Source organism: Grammomys surdaster, unplaced genomic scaffold, assembly GCF_004785775.1.
Source record: "Grammomys surdaster isolate TR1022 unplaced genomic scaffold, NIH_TR_1.0 125780, whole genome shotgun sequence".
NCBI lineage: Eukaryota > Metazoa > Chordata > Mammalia > Rodentia > Muridae > Grammomys > Grammomys surdaster.
Window position 1 is genome coordinate 2074412 of NW_021620611.1, and position 23991 is coordinate 2098402.

The following is a 23991-nucleotide window of genomic DNA, read 5'->3' on the forward strand; positions in this document are numbered from 1 at the left end:
GGACTTCCCTAGTCTGTGGGTGGCCAAAGTTCCGAAGGTCCATCCTGTGGAATGTGCCCTGACCCACAAGTCAGTTCTCTCCCCTGTTGTCTGAGAAATGTTAATTAGCCTTTCCGTTTCAGAGGGCCAAGTGTCCTATGACCTTTTCCAAGTTCTTGAGCTGACCTCTTCAAATTCTCTGGATATTATGTCTTTAAAATCTGACATTTTATTCTTTTTTTTTTTTTTTTTTTTTGGTTTTTCGAGACAGGATTTCTCTGTATAGCCCAGGCTGTCCTGGAACTCACTCTGTAGACCACCGCCCAGCTAAGTTTATATTTTCAATCTAAGAGAATAATAAAATGTAAAACTCGGGTAAAGGTAAGTTTATGATGAAATTGAGATCATGAATACTGTAACAGCGCTATGAAATAAATTAGATCTCTAGTACAGAGGAAAAAACAAAGGTATTTAAACAACTGTAGCTACAGTGGATGGCTAAGAAATATTAAGCTGTTAAAAACAAGGACATCATGAAATTTGCAGACAAATGTATGGAACTAAAAAGAAAAAATCATCCTGAATGAGGTAACACATACCCAGAAAGACAAACATGGTATGTACTCACTTATAAGTGGATATCAACGGCAAAATAAAGGATAATTAACCTACAGACCCAGAGAGGCTAAGTAACAACGAAAGCTCAAGGTGGCATGCACGGTGCTCCCTGAGATGAGAATAGAATAGTTATTGTGGGTTGACTGAAGGCAGGTGAGGCTAAAACCAGGAGGGATCAGGTAGGGAGAGGATGGAGGGAGAGAGTACCAAGAGAGACAACTGGAATTGGGGGACAATTCAGGGGCAAGATAAAAACCTAGTCAGAGGAGTCTATCAGGATGACTCTAGCTAAGACTCTTAGTAACGGGGGATGCAGAGCCTGAATCTCCTACAACCAGGCAAGACTTCTGGTAGAGAGTTTGGGACATCCATCCAGCCACAAAATCTTAGACCTGCAATTTGTCCTGCTAACATGATGTGTTGGGGTAAGGTGGCACAGAAATTGTGGGAGCAACCAACCAATGACTGGTCCCATGCCACAAAAGAGAGACCACCTGTGACACTGTCTAGAGGACCAGAACCAGAGGCAAGATAGCCCAGAGACCCAGGATAGAATCAAACACGACTGACAAAAAAAAAAAAAAGTCAAACTCAATGTAATGATACCTAATGGTATTTTGCTATACTCATAGACTGGTGCCTAGCTCAGTTTTCTTTTTTGTGTGTGTTTTTCGAGACAGGGTTTCTCTGTGTAGCCCTGGCTGTCCTGGAACTCACTCTGTAGACCAGACTGGCCTACAGAAATCCTTCTGCCTCTGCCTCCCAAGTGCTGGGATTACAGGTGTGTGCCACCACTGCCCGGCTCTAGCTCAGTTTTCAACAGAGAGACTTCATCCAGCAACTTATAGAAGCAGATGAAGAGACCCACAGCCAACATTAGGTTGATTTCAGGAAATCCTGTTAAAGAGGGGAAGGAAGGATTGTAGGAGCCAGAGAGGTCAAGGACTTCACCAGAAAACCTACAGAATCGACAAATCTGGACTCATAGAGTCTGGCTGACACTGAACCATCAATCAGGGAGCCTGTATGCATCTAACTTAGCCCCTCTGTGTATATGTTATAGTTGGTGTTTTTGTGGGACATCTAACAAAGGAGCAGGGGCTGTTTCTGACTTGTTTGCTTTTGGGACCCTTGTCCTCCTACTAGGTTGCCTCATCGCCTCAGTATGAAGAGAAGTGTCTAATCTTATTCCAACTCAATATATGATGCCTTGTTGATAGCCATGGAATGCCTGGCCTTTTCTAATTGGATAGCCAATTGGTGTGCCCCACTCTGGAGAAGACTGAGTCTCCCACTTTCAGCATTCCTTGGAAGCCTGTGTTCTGTTAGCTCCTGAAGTTCTTAGTGCAGGCTTGAGACCTTGTGGGTTTCTCTGTCCAATTGGCATGTCCACTGCTGCCCTTGTTCAGTTCGTGCTTAGGCAGCCATGTTGATGAGACTTTATGGGTGAGGCTTCTGAAATATTTAGGAGACACAGTCTCACAGCAGACTCCCTGATCCCTTGGCTTTTACAATCATAATGTTCCTTGATCCTTAGATGTGGCAGTGATTTGTAGATGTATTTACTGGAACTGGGCTCAACTCTGCATTTTCATTGGTTGTGGATTGTAATGGTCTCTGCTGTCTGCACTGAGACGTTCTCATGATGAGGGGTAAATTTATAAATTAAAACAATATTCTCTGGTATGTGTGTGAGTGTTTCACCAAATGTGTGCAGGGTTAATGTAGATCAGAAGAGGTATCAACCAGGGCTGTTCCGTGCATCTCGATCCTCAGGGCTGAGCTGTTTTCTCCAGCCCCACAGTTTGAATTTTTGAAGCCCCGTTTTACATTTTTCTACATTGCTTATCTCTTAAGATATTAATGGCTGGGCGGTGGTGGCCCACACCTTTAATCCCAGCACTTGGGAAGCAGAGGCAGGCGGATTTCTGAGTTCAAGGCCAGCCTGGTCTACAGAGTGAGTTCCAGGACAGCCAGGACTACACAAAGAAACCCTGTCTCAAAAAAAACAAAAACAAAACAAAACAAAAAAAGATATTAATGGACTTATTTTAAAGAGTTTGTTTTCAGTTTTCATAGTAATTGTGTTAACCAAATGCAATAAGTATACTATTAAAGCATTAAAAATCTGTATATTCTTTCTAGTGAATGTTAAGCCTCTGATAACATTATCCTTCTCGTTCTTTGCTCTTATTTCATACTGAAGAACTTCAGCATTTTTTTTTATAAGATCCTTTGGTAGCTTCAAACCTCTTGGTTATTATTTCTCTGGGAATGCATTTATCTTATTAGTTAAGATAATAAAGCTTTTATGTGAATGCTTTGTTCTAAAGCAAAGATTGATCAGATAGAATGCTTCCAAGTTTATTTTCTTCAGAACTTTAACCTGTTTGGAAGGCTTCTGATGACAGCTGTGTATTGGGAAACTGTGACACTTATATGTATTTCCTCTTGCTGCCTAAGAGACTTATCTTTAGCTTTAATTTTTTTAGAGCTTTATTATACTATGACTTGGAGTAAATTTAATCATATGAATCTGATTGGTCACTTTTGTTCTGATTAGTCAGAAGCCGGTATTCGGGTATAGTAGAACTCTGCCTGGCCTTGGGACTTCCCATGGAAAAAACTTCTTCAGGATCTTATGTAAAGATTTAGTACATGTTTACCTTTCCCCCAGGTAGATAGTGACTTTCTGTATGTGTTGAGTCATGGGAGAAAAAAAAATGGATAGGCATTTTTATGGCTACTGACACTGCAATGATGGGGCACACCCAGAGCACACAGCCTGCTGAGGTGTAAGAGCATCATCGGCTTGCACATTATCACAGGAAGCTTCTGTGTGCTGTACACTCATGGACAATGGCAGTTGTAATCAGCCGCAGTGATGTTGTTTGAAATAGAATTATGGCCGGGTGTTGGTGGCGCATGCCTTTAATCCCAGCACTTGGGAGGCAGAGGCAGGTGGATTTCTGAGTTCGAGGCCAGCCTGGTCTACAGAGTGAGTTCCAGGACAGCCAGGACTACACAGAGAAACCCTGTCTCGAAAAACAAAAAACAAAAACAAAAAAATAAATAAATAAATGAATAGAATTATGATATGCAAGGACCAATATGAGTCTGAAGAGTTTGTCTCAGAGTACTGGCCTGGCAAGAACTATTCAGACCATCCCATGTTAGACATTGCCAGTTCAGCACTGAATGCCAAGACACATCCTGTGCCTTTCATGTTTTTTCTTCCCCAGTCCTCACTAGGAAAGACCTTATTCCTTTCTGTGCTGCTGAGGGATGGTGAGGGACTGTAGAAAAAGTCCCTTGGATACCAAGGGTGATAGTCATTCAAGCGGATCGTACCTGAGTTCCCTTGACCTGTATTCTTTCTTCTGTTACGTTTTTATCGTTAGAACTGGTGCCCACATATGCTCTCCTTGCTGCTTTTAGACATTTCTCCGTGTCTCTGTCTTGTACTTGTCTGTCTTTGAGTAGATTTAATAGAGTTCAATCTCTCAGGTGACCTTTGACTCATCTTGTACCTGAATACTTGTAATCATTTCTACTTTTTGAAAGTGGTTGGTTGCTACCATCTCTTTGGATGCTATTACAACACATTTGCCATCCCCAAACTTCTCCAAGCTTTCCTTCATTTACTTTTCTTTCTTTCTTTTTTAACTTCTTTGGTTCTTTGTAAATAATTGACCTTTGATATCACTGATATTTTTCTTCTGTGCAATTGATTTTATATTGGTGGCTTCTAGCACAGATGTTATGTTTAATGTACTTTTCAGTTATAGCACTTCTGTTTGATTTTTTTTTGGGGGGGGGGGAGTTCAAGACAGGCTTTCTCTGTATAGCCCTGGCTATCCTGGAACTCACTCTGTAGACCAGGCTGGCCTCGAACTCAGAAATCCTCCTGCCTCTGCCTCCCCAAGTGCTGGGATTAAAGGTGTGCGCCACCACCGCCCGGCTTCTGTTTGATTTTTAAAAAGCTATTTCCCTCACCATATGTTTAATGTTTATATGATTAGTTAATAAGTTCTTTCTGTTTCCTTAAAATTCTTTGAGTGTCACAAAGGTAGCTACCTTGCATTCTTTGACCAAGGTATCACGCATAACCATTGATTTGTGGTTGGTTTCTAGTAGCTTACTGTTTTCTGGTAAAGTGTCATCATTCATAGTTCCCTGAAAAATTGTTGTTTTTTTTTAATTTAATTTAATTTTTTTACTTATTCACTTTACATCCTGCTCACTGCCTCCCTCCCAATCACCCCCTCCCACAATTCTTCCCCTCTCCTCCTCTCCTTTCTTAGTGTTTCTTGGCATGTGTGATAGCTCAAGTCTGGTATAATCCCCTGATTACTATAGCTGTTAAAGATTTGGCTCTTTATCCTGTCATGTTATTAAGAAGCAGTTGAATATTAAAAGTTGATTAATAGTCTGCTATACTAGCAGAGCTGAGCTGACACCACAGACATTTGATACCAAGAAGCAAAGTCTTACTAGCTAAGGTTATGGAATTCTTCCTGGCTTCAGTGCAAGGCACAAAATAGTCCCCTTTGACACTGTTCTGGGTAGGGACTCTAGGGTTATGCCCACCACTAGCCTAATATTCAGTTCCAACTTCAAAGTAGTTCATTACTAACTCACCCAAGTCAGAGGCCTCTTGCTTCATGGACTGCCACTTACAGCTGAGGATGCTGGCTGGGGTGAATCTTTCTTGCCTTTTTAGAACACTTCTTATGTCAAAAACCAGGTACTGCATTCTCTCACCTTTTTCAGTACCTTTCGTGAAGGTAGTTTTATTTGAGTATATAACCAACTTGATGCTTCTGTGAAATATGGATGACTATTCTATCATATTGTTCTGCCTTCTCTCATCAACGTAATTCAGTATGGCTATTCTGAATCCCTTGTCTACTAACTCCAAAAGCTCTACCAGATTTGAGTTAGCCTCTGAAGTTTCCGTTCCTTCTACAGACTTGCTTTTCCTTTGTGTGTTAGCATGTCTTTCCTTAGAAGCTAGATATTATGTGGTGTTTGTAAATAATGCAGCTATAGGTCCTTAAACCTATAGGAATCATGCTATGCTTAATCCTACATTGATGTAGCAGCAAGTGTGGGTAGACAAGGTGGCATTCTACAGGTCTGTGATTGATGGCAATCATTCCGTGACCTTGGCTGTGGTGTTCAGAAGTATTTCTCAGTCTTTTTCCTGGAATGAGGATGGAATGTTGTAGAACTGAAGGTGGAGATTTTCTTTCTTATCCCTCAGGTCCTGACATTTCCTTTAAGGAGAATGCAGAGCTAAATATGCCAGGTATACCTCAGAATGGCTATTACTCAGCTTGCTACACCTATACTCCAAGAACCTAGGAAACTGGTGGAAGAGAGTCATGATGTCAAGGCAGTTGAAGCTACATTGTTTCAGAATGGACTTGCAGTGTCTTTCTCCTAGTGACAGAACTCAAGGAGACTGAAGTCTTTGCAATGAAAACATGAGGTTTGGAGAGGGGATGCAGAGGTATGGAGACTCCACACACCAGAGACTGGCTGCATAAAAGGCTTTGATTCTTTTTTTTTTTTTTTTTTTTTTTTATTTTTTGAGACAGGGTTTCTCTGTGTAGCTCTGGCTGTCCTGGGACTCACTCGGTAGACCAGGCTGGCCTCGAACTCAGAAATCCACCTGCCTCTGCCTCCCAAGTACTGGGATTAAAGGTGTGCATCACCACTGCCTAAGGCTTTGATTCTTAAGATTACCTGCACTGAGCCGGGCGGTGGTGGCGCACGCCTTTAATCCCAGCACTTGGGTGGCAGAGGCAGGCGGATTTCTGAGTTCGAGGCCATCCTGGTCTACCGAGTAAGTTCCAGGACAGCTAGGGCTATACAGAGAAACCCTGTCTCAAAAAATAAAACAAAACAAAACAGAACAAAAAGATTACCTGCACTGAGCTTCTAGCCAGTCACCAGGCAACAGCATCTGAGAGTCCTAATAGTGGGATCATCAGCAATGTTCTAGTCATGGACTTTTTGATCATAGGTGGATGAATAAGGGCCGTCTGTCTTCTCTGTCCACTGTTTGAGACAGCCATTCTCATTTTGCTGGCATCTCTTAGAGAGTGGTTGAATTTGTGTATTTAGTATCATCCTTTGAAAGAGAAGAACACTAACCACCCATTAGAACGGAACCCGGATCTCCTGGGAAACAAACGTTAAATTAAATGTATTGAATGAGAAGTATTCAGCATGGACCCAGTGATCCCACATTCCCCCCCCACACCTTTTTTTTTTAAGGTTTTTCGAGACAGGGTTTCTCTGTATAGCCCTGGCTGTCCTGGAACTCACCACCCGGCTCTCCTCACCTTTAAAAATGAAAATGATTATGTCTTTAAAAAAAAAAAAGAAAGAAACAAAAAAACTGTTACCAAACTTTATAACTTTACCATAAAAATGGGTTAGCGTATGATGGAATCCAAAGCATCCTAATTCTAAGACTTTAAATCTTTTCTCTCCCCTCCCCTTTTTAACACAGCATCCTTCATATTCCTAGTGTATTTTGTGGTTGCTGTTTCTTGAGACAGGGTCTTGCTAAATTAAATGGCCCTGCCTGGCTTTGAATTCAAAATCCTCTCATTCTTCTTCCCTAGCACCGGCATTAAGGGATAGCAGCACCAGGCCTAGCATCTCTCTACTGCCTTCCCTAACCCACTTCTATGGTGAGGATGGTGTGTCAGTGTGAGCCTTTACGGCTCTACTCCGTTTCAATATGCAAATCATTGAAAGACTCAAGTGTGGCTCAGGAGTTTAAATGGACAGTCTATCTGACATCTTAAGGCTCAAGCCCAGAGATAGCCCAGTCCTGTATAGCCTATGCGTTCCTCTCCTTAACTCTCTTACTGTGCCTTAACTACAGTCCTTCTGAGCTGACAGCCTTCCTATGACAGCTTTTGCTAGTCATCTTTAAAGGCCTCATTCACTTTGATAATAACCATAGACACAAATTCACAATTTAAAAACTGTGATAATCTCAATTTAAGTTGGTAACATTCCACATTTGGTATTGAATCTGGTATCACATTTCCAGATTCAGTGAAATGATAGCGGAAACCTATTGATCAAATAATCTACAGTATTTGGTCAAAAATGGTCCAGCTCTCAAACATGCCTTCCCCCTGCCTCTGCTCTGGGAAGGGCCTTCTGAACACATGTACTTGGTAATGAATCTCACATCACTGATTATATGGAATAATTTGCAGAAAGTAGCCAAAGTATGCCACGTAGTTCAAAAAAAGGAAATAAAAGCTAAGTATAGTGGCATAGTCCTATGATCTCAACACTCATGGAATAGGATAATAAAAAAAACAACCTGAATTTCAGGGACAACCTGAGCTTAACAGTGAGACTCTATCTAAAATACACACGCACACAAACACACACACACACACATCATGGAAATGAGATGGGTCACTAGTAAGGCAGAAGCCTGTGCAGTTTCACTAGCATTCAGAGAAGTAGCTTACTTTAAAGTTTGATATAAGGGAGCCCTGGTGGAGGGGATGACCTTGAGACCAAGGCAGTATCAACAGCTCTACAAAGGATACATTGTTGGAGGTTGGCTGTTGACAGAGGAGGCAAAGATTCACTCTGAACACAAAAGGAAAGTGCTCTGCAAGTCTCAGCGTGTTCCCTAATGAGCAGATAGGAGATGGGGATGTGTGTCCTACAGCCCACCTCATTCCTGGGTATGGGGCTGCTCCAGAGGCGTACATTCGTGAGTTTGTCCCATCTATTCAGGTACAGCCACGATTGTACTGTGGTAGAGAGCCCCAAGTTACACACTGGGAATTGATGAGAATTTCTCAAGACATTTGATGCCACGAGCACCAATTCTTTCATAAATATAACACGTATCCACTGCTAGGGAAAATGTAAGCTAGTGCAACCACTACAGAAATCACTATGAGTTTCTCCAAAAAGTTAAACATCACACTGCCACATGACCAACTATACCAGTTGTGACTGTATGTCTAGTGGACTCTATATTAGCACAGAGATATTTGCACACCATATGTACTACAGCCCTGGTCGCCACAGCAAGGGAATGGAATCAGTCTGGATGTCCACCAACAGAAGAATGGATAATGTTTACACAATGGAATTTTACAAAAGGAATAGCTTATGAGTCATTTGTGGGGAAATAAGCAGAACTGGCAAACACTACATAAAGTGAGGTCACACGCGTGCTCTCCTTCATATGCAGACCTAACTTTTAATGATTATATATGTGTATATAAGGAAGTGGGAGAGCAGACATAGATTATGAAGCTGTATCAGAGACTATGAGAAGGAGACGGGGTGGGGTGGGGGGAGGGTTTGAGAAGGGAGAAAAAGGAGGGGGAAGATCTTCTGTCATCTGAGGACTGAAAGGAGGCTGGTGGGTGTGGGAGGGCCTGAGGGAGCACAAGGAGATGGGAAAGAAGTGTGAAGAGAAACTATACAAACAAAATGATTTAAAGATTCCCTAATAAGAATGTTGAGCCGGGCGGTGGTGGTGCACGCCTTTAATCCTTTAATCCCAGCATTTGGGAGGCAGAGGCAGGTGGATTTCTGAGTTCGAGGCCAGCCTGGTCTACCGAGTGAGTTCCAGGACAGCCAGGGCTACACAGAGAAACCCTGTCTCGAAAAAACAAAAAACAAACAAACAAACAAAATGTTGAAATGGTCATAATTGGAACAGGGAAGAAATAGCTAGAATTGATTGTGTAACCATAATCGCAATTGGTAGAAATCTTTACAGTAGTTACTAAGTTGAAGTCATAATTTCTTATTTTGGTACAGAATTTATTTTGATACAGGATGAAGGTTATCATTGGTATAAATTTCTTCTAATGATACAAAAAATTTAAAAGTGCAAGGCTTGGACTCAGTCCTTCCATAATGTCATTACAAACTGATCTGAGATGTTTAAGCCTGTGAGTTAAGGGCCAAATTGCAAATTCATGGTTCTGAGTTTATTGTTAGAGTGTTTGCAGATAATTTAATTAGAAATAGCTGAGGGTAGTTATCGGACAACAGTCCAGATGACTTTACATAGAAAGTTGGTTTTCAAAAATGCCAGAAATCCACAGCATGTGACATTTAACGCTATTTATTCCTTTGTTGTTGAGACATATCTGCTCCTAGCAGCTCCCCTTTTGTGGATTCAAAGAAGAAAGGGAGCATCTCTACCTCCAGGTGAGGCTGTACATAGTGGCTAGGTGGTCCCTGGGCAGAAATTGCCTATCTCTGCTGCAGACTTGTACCGTTCTTGAGAGGACACAAGTTACAGGTTAGGACAGCTCAGTTCTGCCGATACAGAGTAAGCTAGTCCTTAATAATTCCTATTTTTCAAAGGTCTGTCAGATGATCCTGAGCCAGCAGGCTGGAGACTGATGCTCCAGCTTCCTGACTTACTGGGGCTGTGTGGGTAGGCAGTTGTCTCTACAGTGTGTCTCACTTCTGGAAGCTGAGTTAGTCTTCCTATATCTTCAGATAATGTTGCTCGTTCTCAGATTTCTGACGGGGTTGAAAGACTACTTATAGTCTCATAGCCAACAGAGGCTATTTAACATTGAGAAGATATATTTGTGAAGATAGTTCTGAGATAGTATACAAGCTAAACCAGGATATAACATATGGATTTATAAATCTTGTAAGTTAGGATAGATGACAGAGTGTTCTATTTAATCGCCAAAGATGATGGACTGGATGTTAGGTATATCTTATACTTTATAAATTACAAAATGGTAATAAAAATTTTAAAAAAAGATTCCCTAATAAAATTCATTTTTGCTATGCTAACATAAATTATATATGCTATAGGTATATATAACATTTATACATTAGATAAATATCATATTATATATTATATATATTTATAAAACAGAAGGGTATGTCTAAGACACATCAAGAACAACAGTATCTAGCAAGCAACCAGATCCCTGAGAGCTCCCAGGGACTAAACCACCAACCAAAGAGTACACATGGAGGGACCTATGGCTCCAGCCACATATGTAGCAGAAAATGGCCTTATTGGGCATCAGTGGGAAGAGAGGCCCTTGGTCCTGTGAAGACTTTATGCCCCAGTGTAGGGAATGCCAGGGCAGGGAGATGGGAGTAGGTATCTGGGTAAGGGAAACCCTCGTACAAGAAGGGGGAGGGAAGATGGGATAGGTAGTTTCCAGGGGGGTGAGGGAAACCGGAAAAGGGATAACATTTGAAATGTAAGTAAATAAAATATCTGCCCCCCCCCAAAAAAAAAGAGAATTGTAGTCTAACGCCATTACTGTGATTTGAAAATACAAGCAGAATGGAGCTGATATCACATCCATAGATATATTTCTAATATTACCTTGAGCCTTTGGATAGATATGTAAAAGAAGTGGTTTTGGGATTGGAAAGAAAGAAAAAGACTGGTATTATAAGACTGTGATAAACTGGTAGTGTGTGTGTGGCCGCCAGAGGCCACAAATCAACTAGGTTCACCTGAAAGGGGGCTGGGAACCAAAGGAAGACGGAGGGCGAGAAGAGATGAAGCCAAGATAAAGTTCTCTGATCAAGGCTCAATGTTTTAATGTTCAGATTAAAGGGGAAGGACCCGCCCAAACCCTTCCTATTTTCAGCCAGAGAGATGGGTGGGATAATCCGTTCTTGGTCATAGGTCACGGCCGGAGATGTCTCAAGGCAAGCCCAGGAGCAGTTTTTCTTTCAAGTTCCGGGCAGCCAAGGTGGGTAACGCTAACTAGATCCTATCACTTGATCTGTTGTGGTAAACAAGGGGTCTCAGGCCTGCTCAAGGCCAGGGGAAGGGTACAAGTGTGAATACAATATACCAGCCTCTCCTGCCTCTCTAGGTACTGGATCTGCTTTGCCTGGCCCTTTCCCATGTTCTAACCTTCCACGTCTGCTCAGGAATCATCTGATTTCAGGCTCACTGCAGCAGGAACAACATGAATAGACCCTTCATAACCTGAGGCATGAGAACTGTCAGACAATACTAACCTGAGTACATTCTCTGTAAATGATTCAACAGGCCCACAGACAAGCAGGACTCTGCAACTACAGTTCCCAGAGAGCCAGGGGATTATTCTAACCAGCCTTGGGGCAGGGCAACTTGGACAGCCAATGAGCTCTTCCTCTGCAGACCTTGGCTAGGAGTATATAGCCTCCCACTAGCTTCCTGGTCGCAGGCCCTGCTACACCGGGTAAGAAGAGCTCCCTGGCTGCTGGACTGACTTGCAGTGTTCTTCAAAACCGGGATTTCACCTTGTTTCACGGGAAGACCAGTAAGCAGAATTCTACCCAGGCCTAAAAGGCAAGTTCTAAAGTGATTCAGAAAGCTCTGTGGTCATACTAATTGTGTAAATGTTTCACAGAGCACTGGTGGGTGTAAGGAACAGATTCTCAACCTGTGGGTCACAACCCCCTAGGGGACTCGAACGACATTTTCACTGGGGTAGCCTAAGACCATTGGAAAGCAGAGATGTTTACATTGCGATTCACAACAGCTGTGAAGTAGCAATGAAACTAATTTTATGGTTGGGGTTACATCACGAGGAACTGTAGCATTGGAAGATCTAGAACCAGTGGTATGAGGGATGCTTGGCTCAAAGTAGCTGGCATAGCTAGGACACATTACCAGAGAGAATCAGAGTAAGTCTCTTTAGATTGTCTAAAACTCTGTTTCCTAACGGTAAGATAGGAGCTAATGATGGTGCCTACTTAAAAGTCTTGTGAGGTTTAAGTATATATGTTACCAGAGAACTGTTACAATTGTATTTCCCTTGGGGCATCTTTTGACACTGATATCTACTAGTCCTCTGTCTCCAACAGGGAGAGTCCCAAAGGGCATAGTTAACGGTGCAGGGAGCAAACTGATAACACTTCTTGCTCAGTTTGCACTAGCTGAGAAGAAATTGCCCAATAGCCCTAAGTGTCCAGTCTTGTTAGATTGAGCATCTGTGATATCCAGGGGTATGCTCATAGGTATGTTCTGTCTTGCTGGAAAGAACAGTGAAAAGGAGGCTTGAGTAACACAGACAGTGCAAAGGACATATTCAATTAACTAAAGAAGAAAGACTTTAGACTCTTAGGCTTAGCCACTGGTTGGTGGCTTCTGACTGGAACCTTAAGAAGGCAGGAACTCGCCGGGCGGTGGTGGCGCACGCCTTTAATCCCAGCACTTGGGAGGCAGAGGCAGGTGGATCTCTGAGTTTGAGAGTTTGAGGCTAGCCTTGTCTACAGAGTGAGTTCCAGGACAGCCTGGGCTGTCCAATGAGCTCTTCCTCTCATTAACAAGGTACCAGCTTCATTTTCAGTCAGACTATAGAGACAGTCCAGAGTTCTATAAGGGTAAGGAGCCTTCCAAGGCAAAGGCCCAAGAACAAGGGGCCTTCGTGCTCTGCTCTGGTGTGCTTCTGGTTCATGGGCTGGATGGTTTCTAGGACAAGCTTCCTGGACCCCTCTCTGAACTGTTTTCTTTCACTAAGTTTCTTTTAACCCCTGGGTCCAAATAACGATTCCACCCTGTTGCTCCTGAATCCTACCAGGTCCCACATGCCCTCAGTTTATGGGGTCCATATGCTTCACTATTTATCTTCTGTGCCCATCAAGAGGACCATCAAACCCAGTCAGTTTTGTGTGTATTTGTAAGTGTTGTGTGGTTGCTTTGGATAAGCAATGTTATGAAGTTACATAAGGTAATGTTATAAAGTTATATAAAGTAAGCTTTGTTACACCTCCAGTCCTCCATATTGCATCCTCCCTCACTTTAATCAGAATAAGTTCTATCTCAGGATTTGTAGGAAGCCACTAGAGTTCCTGCCTTTTTTTTTGTTTTTTGTTTTGTTTGTTGTTTTTTGAGACAGGGCTTCTCTGTATAGCCCTGGCTGTCCTGGAACTCACTTTGTAGACCAGGCTGGCCTCGAACTCAGAAATCTGCCTGCTTTTGCCTCCCAAGTGCTGGGATTAAAGGCATGTGCCACCACTGCCTGGCTTTTTGTTTTTCTTTCTTTCTTTTTTTTTGTTTTTGTTGTTTTTGGTTTTTTTTGTTGTTGTTTTTCGAGACAGGGTTTCACTTTATAGCCTGGGCTGTCCTGGAACTCACTCTGTAGACCAGGCTGGCATCGAACTCAGAAATCCACCTGCTTCTGCCTCCCAACCGCTGGGATTAAAGGAGTGCGCCACCACCGCCTGGTGAGTTCCTGCCTTCTTAAGGTTCCAGTCAGAAGCCACCAACCAGTGGCTAAGCCTTAGACTCTAAGGTCTTTCTTCTTTAGTTAATTGAATATATGTCCTTTGCACTGTTGTCTGTGTTTTAGGAAAGTTGTCTCCAGCTACAGCCTCTTTGGAATATAGGACCACTTGGGATCTGATGCTTCTGGCTTGCTTTCTCAATTGCTGTCTGCTCAAATAAGCTATTTAATTTTAAATACATTTATTTTTGATAGTTCCAATGAGACAGTATTGGACCAGATCTTTCTAGTTCTGGTCTTTTTTGATCTTCAGGTTCCAGTTTTGCTATTTTTGCTTTGGTGTGGATTTTATGGGTACCAAGATGTCCTGTACTCTCTGAGTAGTCAAGGATGAACTTCTTCTCAATTACCTCCATGTCCTGAGTGGTAGCATCACAGGCATAGGCTTCTCCATCTGTTTCTGCCATGCTGGGGATGCAACTAAGGGCAGTGTCCATATTAGGCAAGCACCTAAGCCACTGAGCTACACTTTTAGCCCCTAATTTTTATTGTATGTATGTAGGTGTTTTCATGCCATATGTGTGTACCATGTATGTGCCGGAAGAGGGTATCAGCTGCACTAGAACTGGAGACATAGCTGGTTGTGAAGGGCCATCTGGGTGCTGGAACCAAAGCTGGGTTCTTTGGAAGAGCAGCCAGTGGTCTTTACCACTAAGCCATTTCTGCCGCCTCAATTTTTGATTTCTCCGTTCCAGTTTCTTAAAAGACAAGGCTTCTTCAGCAGTCATAACAATCACCCTTTTCTCATCCTATGTTAGATTTAAAAATCTCCTGTTCACAGCAGGCTTTTGCTGCAGCCCCTCATTTCTTAGTTTCTCCTTTTCATTTATTTCTTCTCCAGCGAGGAAGAGGAAGCACTTCCTTGAGAGCTTATAGTCATTGTCATTCTCGTTTTTGTTAGCCTTTGAGGCTAACTTCCCCTCTGTGAAGTATTTACAGAGCAGTCTTTGAGGGCAGCAACTTTCCTTCAATACTTTGGACACACTGTTTCATTATTTTATGTCGGAATATGTCTGCGGAACATTCTGGCACCAGATGGAGAATTTCTTTGTTGTGAAGTACTTTCTTTGCTGCATGGCCAGGCAGTTCACTTTCATTTTGCCTTCCACAGATTTAATGACAACATATTCCAGCATCAGACTTTTCCAGGCGTTTGTCCCGCTTATTCGTCGGATACAATTTCTCCCATTTCCCTTCCCGTTTCAGACACACGTTTGTTTCTCCTCACATACATTTGCTGTTTCTCCTCTAAAGTGGTGTTGGGGGCCTTGTTGTTTCTGCCTTTCATCTCCTGACTCTGGAATGGATTTGTCCTTTATTAGCCGTCACTGTAATTATGGAGCTGCTCTTCCAAAATGAGATGCTATAGTCTTTCAAAGGTACATTCATTAAATTCTTGGTTCAAAGCCTACTCTGCCACTGCTGGATGGTAGAGCATTGAGGAATTGTGGGTAATTTTATAGTCAATTGACAAGTGTGGGGTACATCTTTGGACATGATGTTGGGACTTCCACCCTCCTCCTCCTCCTCCTCCTCTCTGACTTTCCTAATGTTATGAATTGAGAAGTTTGTTCCACTACATGATACATTGCCTCAGGAGAGGCCTAAGCAAAGTGGAGGACAACTGACCATGGTCTCAGAACTGGGAAACAAAATTAAAATATCCTGAAACTGAAAACTGACTGAGAGAAAAGTAATGGGGGTTGAGGGCTCATTGCTGTGACTCAGAATTGTTTGGCTCAGAAACCTTTGGATTTGCCTCACAAAAGAGTTTTTGGGGAGTTTGAGGTGTGTCTTGAGAAGTGCAAGAGTGCCTAAGCAGATTGTTAACATGGTTTTCAGAAAGCCAAATACAAATGGAACTGTGGACATGAGGCTGAAGTTTGAGATGGAAGAACTTACTGGGAATTGGACTAGAGGCTACCCAAGTCACACCACGTCAAAGATCCCCTGAGGCTCGTGTTAGGATGAGCTTGAAGGTAGTAATTTATTGAATTGAAGGGGTAATTTATTGAATGGAGATTTCAAGGCAGCACAGAGTTTCAGGAAGTGACATAGATGTTATCAGTTGATTGCAGCCAGCCAGGGAGACTGCAGTGAGCTCAGCAAGAATCAGAACTGCAAGATTTGGAAAACTTGCAATTCAGCCATAACAGGTACATATAATTTTCATGAACAAGAGCTAAGTTCTTGAGTCTCATAAAATGATGAAGCCAAGCATGACCACTGGGATAACAAATAGGAAGGATGCCGTGGGGGCATTTCTAGAAATAGCTAGCTCTCTTCCTTCTCAGATTCAAAGATGGAAAAGTGAAAAATTGTCTCCTGTTTTCTAGGGCAGAGTCTTTCGATAAAGGAAGGAACTGTGCTTTCCTTCCTTATCATTTTTTTAAGCTGCTGCCAGTGAAAACTGTCCAACTGTGGGTCTAATGAGCACCAGTGAAAGACCTTAGAGTCTTGGTAAACATGATTGCTGAGTGGGTATGGGTGTGGGTGTGGGGTGACTGCCACCAAATCCGATCTGAGTTTCTTTTTCTTTTTTCTTTTGGTTTTTCGAGACAGGGTTTCTCTGTGTAGCCCTGGCTGTCCTGGAACTCACTCTGTAGACCAGGCTAGCCTCGAACTCAGAAATCCGCCTGCCTCTGCCTCCCAAGTGCTGGGATTAAAGGCGTGCACCACCACCGCCTGGCATGATCTGAGTTTCAAACCCACAAACCACATGATAAAAGGAAAGAGCCAGTTCTCTCAAGTTGTCCTCTGACTTCTACAGGTACACACACACACACTTAAAAACAAAACTAGTAGAGTCACAGGCATACAGGTTTATACTCAGATTTGAAAGAAAATCCTGGGAAGTGAGGCAGTGTGTGAAAGGGTAGGGTTGGTGTAATCAGAGACCAGCAGACTGATTCATAGATCTGCTGGAGGGAAGCTTGGCTGCACTGGAAATCCAGTCATTGGAAATTAAAGGATTGGATCAAATGAATAGAAAAGAATATTCCCTGAGTAACCAAAATTATCAAGTAGCTATGCATGATTCGCTATGTAGCTTTTCTGCCCAAAGAACCTTCTTATAACTTAAAGCAATCAAATCAACTACTGCAGGGAAACTGGAACCAGCGCCGTAAGCACTGGCCACAGTACCTCAATCAGTGATGGTTCTTTAGTTTTTGGACTGATTATGTCTTGTGGTCTTTGCATATCATATCATTTGCATATCTACGTGGAAACCTTTGTGCTACCATGATATGTTCTTTTTGTCTTCTGATCAAAAGAAAGCATAATGCTTAACATGAAGGAAAGTAATATGCTTATCTAAAGGATTGCTGGACGAAGCCTAGAAGAGGAAGGACACTTATAATTATAGAATGGTTTGTCTGAGATGTCCATTGTAGTAAGAAACTGACCATCTACCTGTTCAGGCTAGTATATCTTAATAAAGCTGGATTTCCTTCCCATAATAATGCTCAGCTCTGAGTAGCAACACTTGTGTGACTGACTGGTAAGATCCAGGCTTACACTTTGCCCCACTAGAATTTCATCTCTTTGTTTTCACTGTTTCTTATTGACTTATTGACCTGTGTCCTTCTTTTGGAAGGAGGGTCTAACCTTGGGACATTGTTTCTCAGCAACATGGAACTCTAAATTCTAAGTTTGCACAGAGGCTGCCAGCTGAGGCTGCCTTGAAGGTCAGAGAATTCTGAGCTGGACCTTTGAGTGATACTGGACAATTAAACTTTTGAGGTCTTGGATATGGAGTAAATAAATTTTTGCATTTAAGGAGGAACATAAGCCCATTCGGCTAAGGGAAGAACACTGTAGTTTCAGTAAGGACCATCCAAAGGTATATTGCAATAGGTTTTGTTCCCTATTCACACTCTGATTTGCAAGCCACAAGCTTTCCAACTATTCGGGGAGAGACAGGTTTCTTCCTATTTTTTTCTTTGTTTCTCAGATTGAGCAAATCAGGCAGCTTTCTGCACAGTACAGTCTTGCCATGATGCATTGTGCCACCACAGACTCAAAGCAACAGGACCATTAGCTATGGCTGGAGAAAGCCCAACTGCAAAAGAAAATTAACTCTCCCTCTTTCTGAAGTATGTGCTCACTTGGATGAGTGCTTATGTGGCTTGCATGGAGAGACCACAGACTGACCCCTGATGTTCTCGTCAGTCATGCTCCACCTTTATCTTTGAGGCAAGATCTCTCACTAGACCTAGAGTTCACTGAGCTGGTAAGGCTGACTGGCCAGTGAACTACAGGGACCCATCTGTCTCCAGTCCCTCCTGTAACTGGTTATAGATGCATACCGCAGGATGTGCACTCAGGGCCTCATGCTTATGTGGCAGGCACTTTACATCTCCTAGCCCCAAAATGCATTGTTACATTATTGAGACTCTGTACTGTCAAATACCTATAAGGAAGTTCTTTCTATTGCTCTGTTTCTTCTACTGGTTCTAATGGTTGTCTTTCTTGGTATGAAATTTTTCACATGTATGTCTTGTCTCCCTTCTCCCAATTGCCTAGTGAGTTTTCATTTTGCTTTGTCATTATAGTCATGTATTCATAACCTTTTCTCTATGTTTATTTGTTGCTCAAATCTGCTGTGGCTGGTGTGCTACTTGACTGTTGTTAGGTTTGGATTCTTCAGTCTTGCCAGAGGAAGAAAAAGACAATGAATCTGACGAGACTTTTTCATGGCGATTCTCTGTAAATGGTCATTCTTCCCTTTCCCACCCTCTATCAATATATTACTTTGTTTTCCTTCCCTAGTACTTCCAAATACAGTCATCTCCTACAGGAAGATGAGATGCTGATGCTGCACACTGGTTTTGGTGTCCATACTTGCTGTCCCATGGCAATTAGTCATCTGCTTGGCTGCTAGATGACTTATGACTGGTAGACCTCGCAATGTAGTGTCTGTCACGATGCTACCCACGCCCAAAATAGTCTTCGAATAAACTTCCCCGTGTACATCAGATGTCCACTTTACTATTTTGTCAATTCTCTTTTAGAATATCTAGGGATCTTTCATAATTAATGGTCTACATAAAACTACCACTTTGTTTTTAATAATAAAAGCTGTGTTGGGGCTGGAGAAAAATGGCTAAGCAGTCAAGAGCAGGTAGTGTTTGTGCAGAGATGCTGGGTTCAGTTACCAGTAGCCACATCGGGTGACTCACAATTTCTGGGGAACTGGTGCCTTTTTCTGGTCTGTGTGGCTAGCTGGGTCCACATGGTGCAAATAAACTGAAGCAGGTACACACACATGTACATAAAAAAAGATAAAAAATCATGTCATGTATTTTGAAGTTATTTTTATTATTTCTGCAGTTTTCACCAAGGAGAAGAAACACTCTACGGCATTAAACCTGACAATCAGCCTACGCTAAACATCCCACGACAGGGATGAAGAGCCTACTGGTTCTCAGTGGGCTCCCTTCATGTGTTCTCTCTCTTTTTCAACTTGATAATGAAGTATAAAGGAAGGAGTCTATGGCTTCACAGAGACTGCACGTGAACATGCGGACCCATTAGTGTTTCACTTCTGAGATTCTTGGCAACTACTCTCTATGTTTTCATGATTTCATCTTAAATCTCAGCTTCAATAATATATAACTAAAAGATGCTTAGGCACAGGCTACCCAAATTATGGATTGACTACAAAGTGTGACTAGTATTGAGGTCCCTAGCAAACATTGATTCCATTCTGATGATTCTGATGGCTCTTCAATCAGTATATTTTAGCATTTTATCTTAAGGAAAACTTTTCTTTTTTTTTTTTTTTTTTTTTTTTTTTTGGTTTTTCGAGACAGGGTTTCTCTGTGTAGCCCTGGCTGTCCTGGAACTCACTCTGTAGACCAGGCTAGCCTCGAACTCTTGAACTCAGAAATCCACCTGCCTCTGCCTCCCAAGTGCTGGGATTAAAGGCGTGCACCACCACCGCCCGGCAGGAAAACTTTTCTTAATGAAAGAGAAGATGCATGGAGGAAAGCGAGGTGGGAAGGGATGGGGCGGAGTCAGGGATAGTGATGGTGAAAAAAAATAGCGCTTAAAAAGAACTACAATTTTCTATTAGAAAGCATGCTGGCTAGCTACCTTTCCCCAGTTGGTTTAATCTGCCTCTCTCTTCCGGACATACTTTGTGCAAATTCTGGGATAGAGGCCAGGAAGAGTTTAAGATGTTCTGACAATTTGTTCTTTCTAGGACTGAATAATAGATTTTAGAGGTTGTCTAAATGCCAAGGGAGGGTGATGGTGTAACAGAGCCAATGATGTAGGGGGGGATGTTGCAGACATAAGTAATGGAGAAAGTGGAAAACTCTGACAATAGGAGGAGGATATTTGTATAAGAAAAATCCTATGTATAGGTTATCCTCATTGATCTGGTGGCCAGCCCCTCTGTGTCATGTAATTTCAGAGTGCGCTACACGATAAAGGGCTTCATCTCAAAGTCTGTATTCTATTGCCATATTCAAAGTCTCAATAAAATAAGGCTCTTGGGTAGCAGGTTACCAAACACTTTCTAAATAGATTAATTAAAGTGATTTTCAGGAGTGGAGAGTTCATATTACCTGACCGCTAATAGCATTGGTACTAATTTCCTCCTCTTCCTTTGCATATTCGTTGTTAGTGTTGTTGTTTGTCTTTTATCATTACAGTGGATTTGGCTCTGCTGGAGAAGATAAGTCTCTATAGCATCTCACTGATGCCTTTGAACCACACACGTTATGAGTCAGGCATTGGCCCTGCAGTGTAATTGTTTTGAATTGGTACTGCCGACTGCATTTGATCATAGATAGTGGTTTATATAGACAGCCCACTATCCATAGGTTAGCCAGAAATCTGATTTTGACTGCAGCAGGTATTGTCACAATATAATACTCGTCTAAGCCTTCTGTCATTTACATTGTTCATCTCAGTTCCAGCAAAACTCCCCATTGGCCATAAGGACAATTTTTAACAGTGAGTGTTGGGTTTTATGAGAAAGTAAAAGAACCAAGGATGTGTTTGATAGAGTTAGGAGTGGTGAGGTGGGAGGGGTCCCAGCCACATGACAGATATAGTATAGAATAGAGTTTATTTAGGGCATTGGAAGGGGAGTTGAGAAGGGAGTAGAATAGGGATAAAGTCAGAGAGGGAGGAGGGGAAGGGGAAAAGAGAAACAAAGAAAGAGCAGAGAGTAAGAGTGAGGGGCCAAACAGCCTCTTTTATAGTAAGCTAGGCATACCTGGCTGTTGCCAGGTAAATGTGGGGCCGAGCCTATAAGCCTATAGAGTTCATCTCAGTCGACTCTTCTCACTGAGACAGGTCCCAGTCATCCTCGTTTTCTAGAATATTCATTGAAGACTTTCTACCCACCATCCTCACACATACCCACGAGGCTTGTCAGCTACCATCCTTCGAGGGCGAGTGAAGCATATTAGTTCACATAAAAACTCTCTGTCTCTTTATTTTAGTTATCCTGTGGACAGCTATCACACACTTCTCATTTTTGTTTTAAAATTATTTATGTGTTATTTTAATGGCCAATGAAATGCAAATGTTTTGGAGAGCAAAGAAACATAGCGAGTGTCTAGAGGATGTTCATTAAATACTTTGTTCAGTGAAGGAATGAGTTGATCAATCAGTATCAATCTTTGAGAAGGGAGTTTTGTATATCACCTCACTCAGTTAAGTGAGGTGATAGAATGAGTCACTCAGCATGGCCACCATGTTCTCTATTGCATAATTCTCCCATTTTTGTGAATAACTGGTTGAAAGTTTATTTTTTGGCAATATTTATCTTTTATCACCAAGGTAACCACATCTAATCTGTCTTTTGACTGGTCATTTAGTTTTACTTTCTACCTTCAAATACTTGAAAGAAACAAGAAATAACAAAACATTCCTTTAAGGGTCACAGAGGGTATTTAATGAACTGCAGTTAAAGCAAGCCATTCAATAGTAGCGATCTGATTGCCCATGAGTTATTTAGAGGCCTTTTTCATGTATACATGTTAACAGTACATTCTAGCTACAGTTAGCCAACACTGGGATACCCACAAGAATTGTAATGTTTGTCTGCTTTCATTTTGTTTGCCTTAGGGGACCATGGACATCGAAGCATACTTTGAAAGGATTGGCTACAAGAACTCAGTAAATAAATTGGACCTGGCCACATTAACTGAAGTTCTTCAGCACTATATGCGAGCAGTTCCTTTTGAGAATCTTAACATGCATTGTGGAGAAGCCATGCATCTGGACTTAGAGGCCACTTTTGACCACATAGTAAGGAAGAAGAGGGGTGGATGGTGTCTCCAGGTTAATCATCTGCTGTACTGGGCTCTGACCAAAATGGGCTTTAAAACTACAATGTTAGGAGGTTATGTTTACATAACTCCAGCCAATAAGTACAGCAGTGAAATGGTCCACCTTCTAGTACAGGTGACCATCGGTGACAGGAACTACATTGTAGATTCTGCTTATGGAGGCTCCTACCAGATGTGGGAGCCTGTGGAATTGATATCTGGGAAAGATCAGCCTCAGGTGCCTGCCATCTTCCGTTTGACAGAGGAGAATGGAACCTGGTACTTTGACCAGATCAGAAGAGAACAGTATGTTCCGAACGAAGAATTTGTTAACTCAGACCTCCTTGAGAAGAACAAATATCGAAAAATCTATTCCTTTACTCTTGAGCCCCGCATTATCGAAGATTTCGAATATGTGAATACCTACCTTCAGACATCGCCATCGTCTGTATTTGTAGGCACGTCGATCTGTTCCTTGCAGACCTTCGAAGGGGTTCACTTTTTAGTGGGTTCCACCTTTACAAGTAGGAGATTCAGTTATAAGGACAATGTAGATCTGGTTGAGTTTAAGAACGTCAATGAGGAAGAAATAGAAGACATACTGAAAACTACATTTGGCATATCTTTGGAGAAAAAGTTTGTGCCCAAACATGGTGAACTACTTATAACTATTTAGGGTAAGGAGGAAAATTATTCTCCATTATTATTTCATAGTCTTAAACATTCTAAACATATTCAAATGTATCCATAACAGAAATCACCCAGTTTAATATTGATCAACTAATGACCTGTTAGATCTTCTATTTCCTACATTTTATATAAAAAAAATCTTAATTGTCCTGTCATTTCTCCAATAAAAGTATGAGTTATAATTAAATAAAAATGTTTATGGATGCAATGACAATCCTTTTAACATTAATCAACAAAAATTACTTAAGGAAGATGTGGAAATCTTGGGAGTCTATTCATTTGTAGAAAAACCTCCCAACATTATTTTATTGTTGAACTCACATAAAAAAATGGTTGAATATGAATAATCAGAGAACAACAGGTATTAAATTCACCCAGACTAAACTTGGTGCCGAAGGTTTATAAGAAGCCACGCTCATCAGAATAAAGCAAAGAATGAGCCATCATTTCAGATCCAGGTAACTTCCCAATCCTTGAAACAGAACTGAAGCCAATGAACTCAGGATCTGTGAATAGGTGCCAAGACAAGGACACGGCTTAGAATTTCTTGCAGAGCTAATTTTGCAGACACAGTTATTTTTGTATTTGATTTTTTTTCAAACTATGAGAGTACTGGTATTTAGAATTAAATGATTTATATATCATGTAATCTTTATAGCCTATAATATTACCTGAAAAAAACCATTGTCAAGTATATTAAATGTTAACTATATTAAAATAGTATTGGCTACTATAATGGATCAAAGGTTTCTTGGAGGTATTGAGATATAAGGGTTGGTGCTCTGTATGATGTGTGTCCTTTTCACCCCTGTGTAATAACCCTGGTCATTCTTCTGCTCCACTCTATACTTAAGCTGACAGAAGCCACAAAAATGGTTAGTGGCTCTTGGAGGTCACACCCTAAGCACATTACTGGGTAAACTTGTAGATCTGATTCAAGATGTAAAATGGAGTTTGAGACATCTATTTAGTACCAGACATAAAGGCCACAAATATGGAGATATGGGGGTATTTCTCAGGTTAGAATGCTGGTCTCATATGCTGGAAGCCCAGAATTTGGTTTACAGCTCTACTGCATGCAAAAGTGTTTTGCTCAGGAATGAATAAATGACAGTGGTAATTATTTCTAA

The 23991-nt window shown here is 41.7% G+C and overlaps 1 protein-coding gene across 1 annotated transcript; it reads left to right on the plus strand.

The window, feature by feature from the left end:
* The first annotated feature begins 11813 nt into the window (after positions 1-11813).
* Positions 11814-23991, plus strand: LOC114640141 (arylamine N-acetyltransferase 1-like). The gene is made up of 2 exons (XM_028789054.1): positions 11814-11941; positions 21969-23991. Exon 2 carries the CDS (start codon positions 21975-21977, stop codon positions 22845-22847), a length of 873 nt encoding a protein of 290 aa, XP_028644887.1. The 5' UTR covers positions 11814-11941; positions 21969-21974; the 3' UTR covers positions 22848-23991.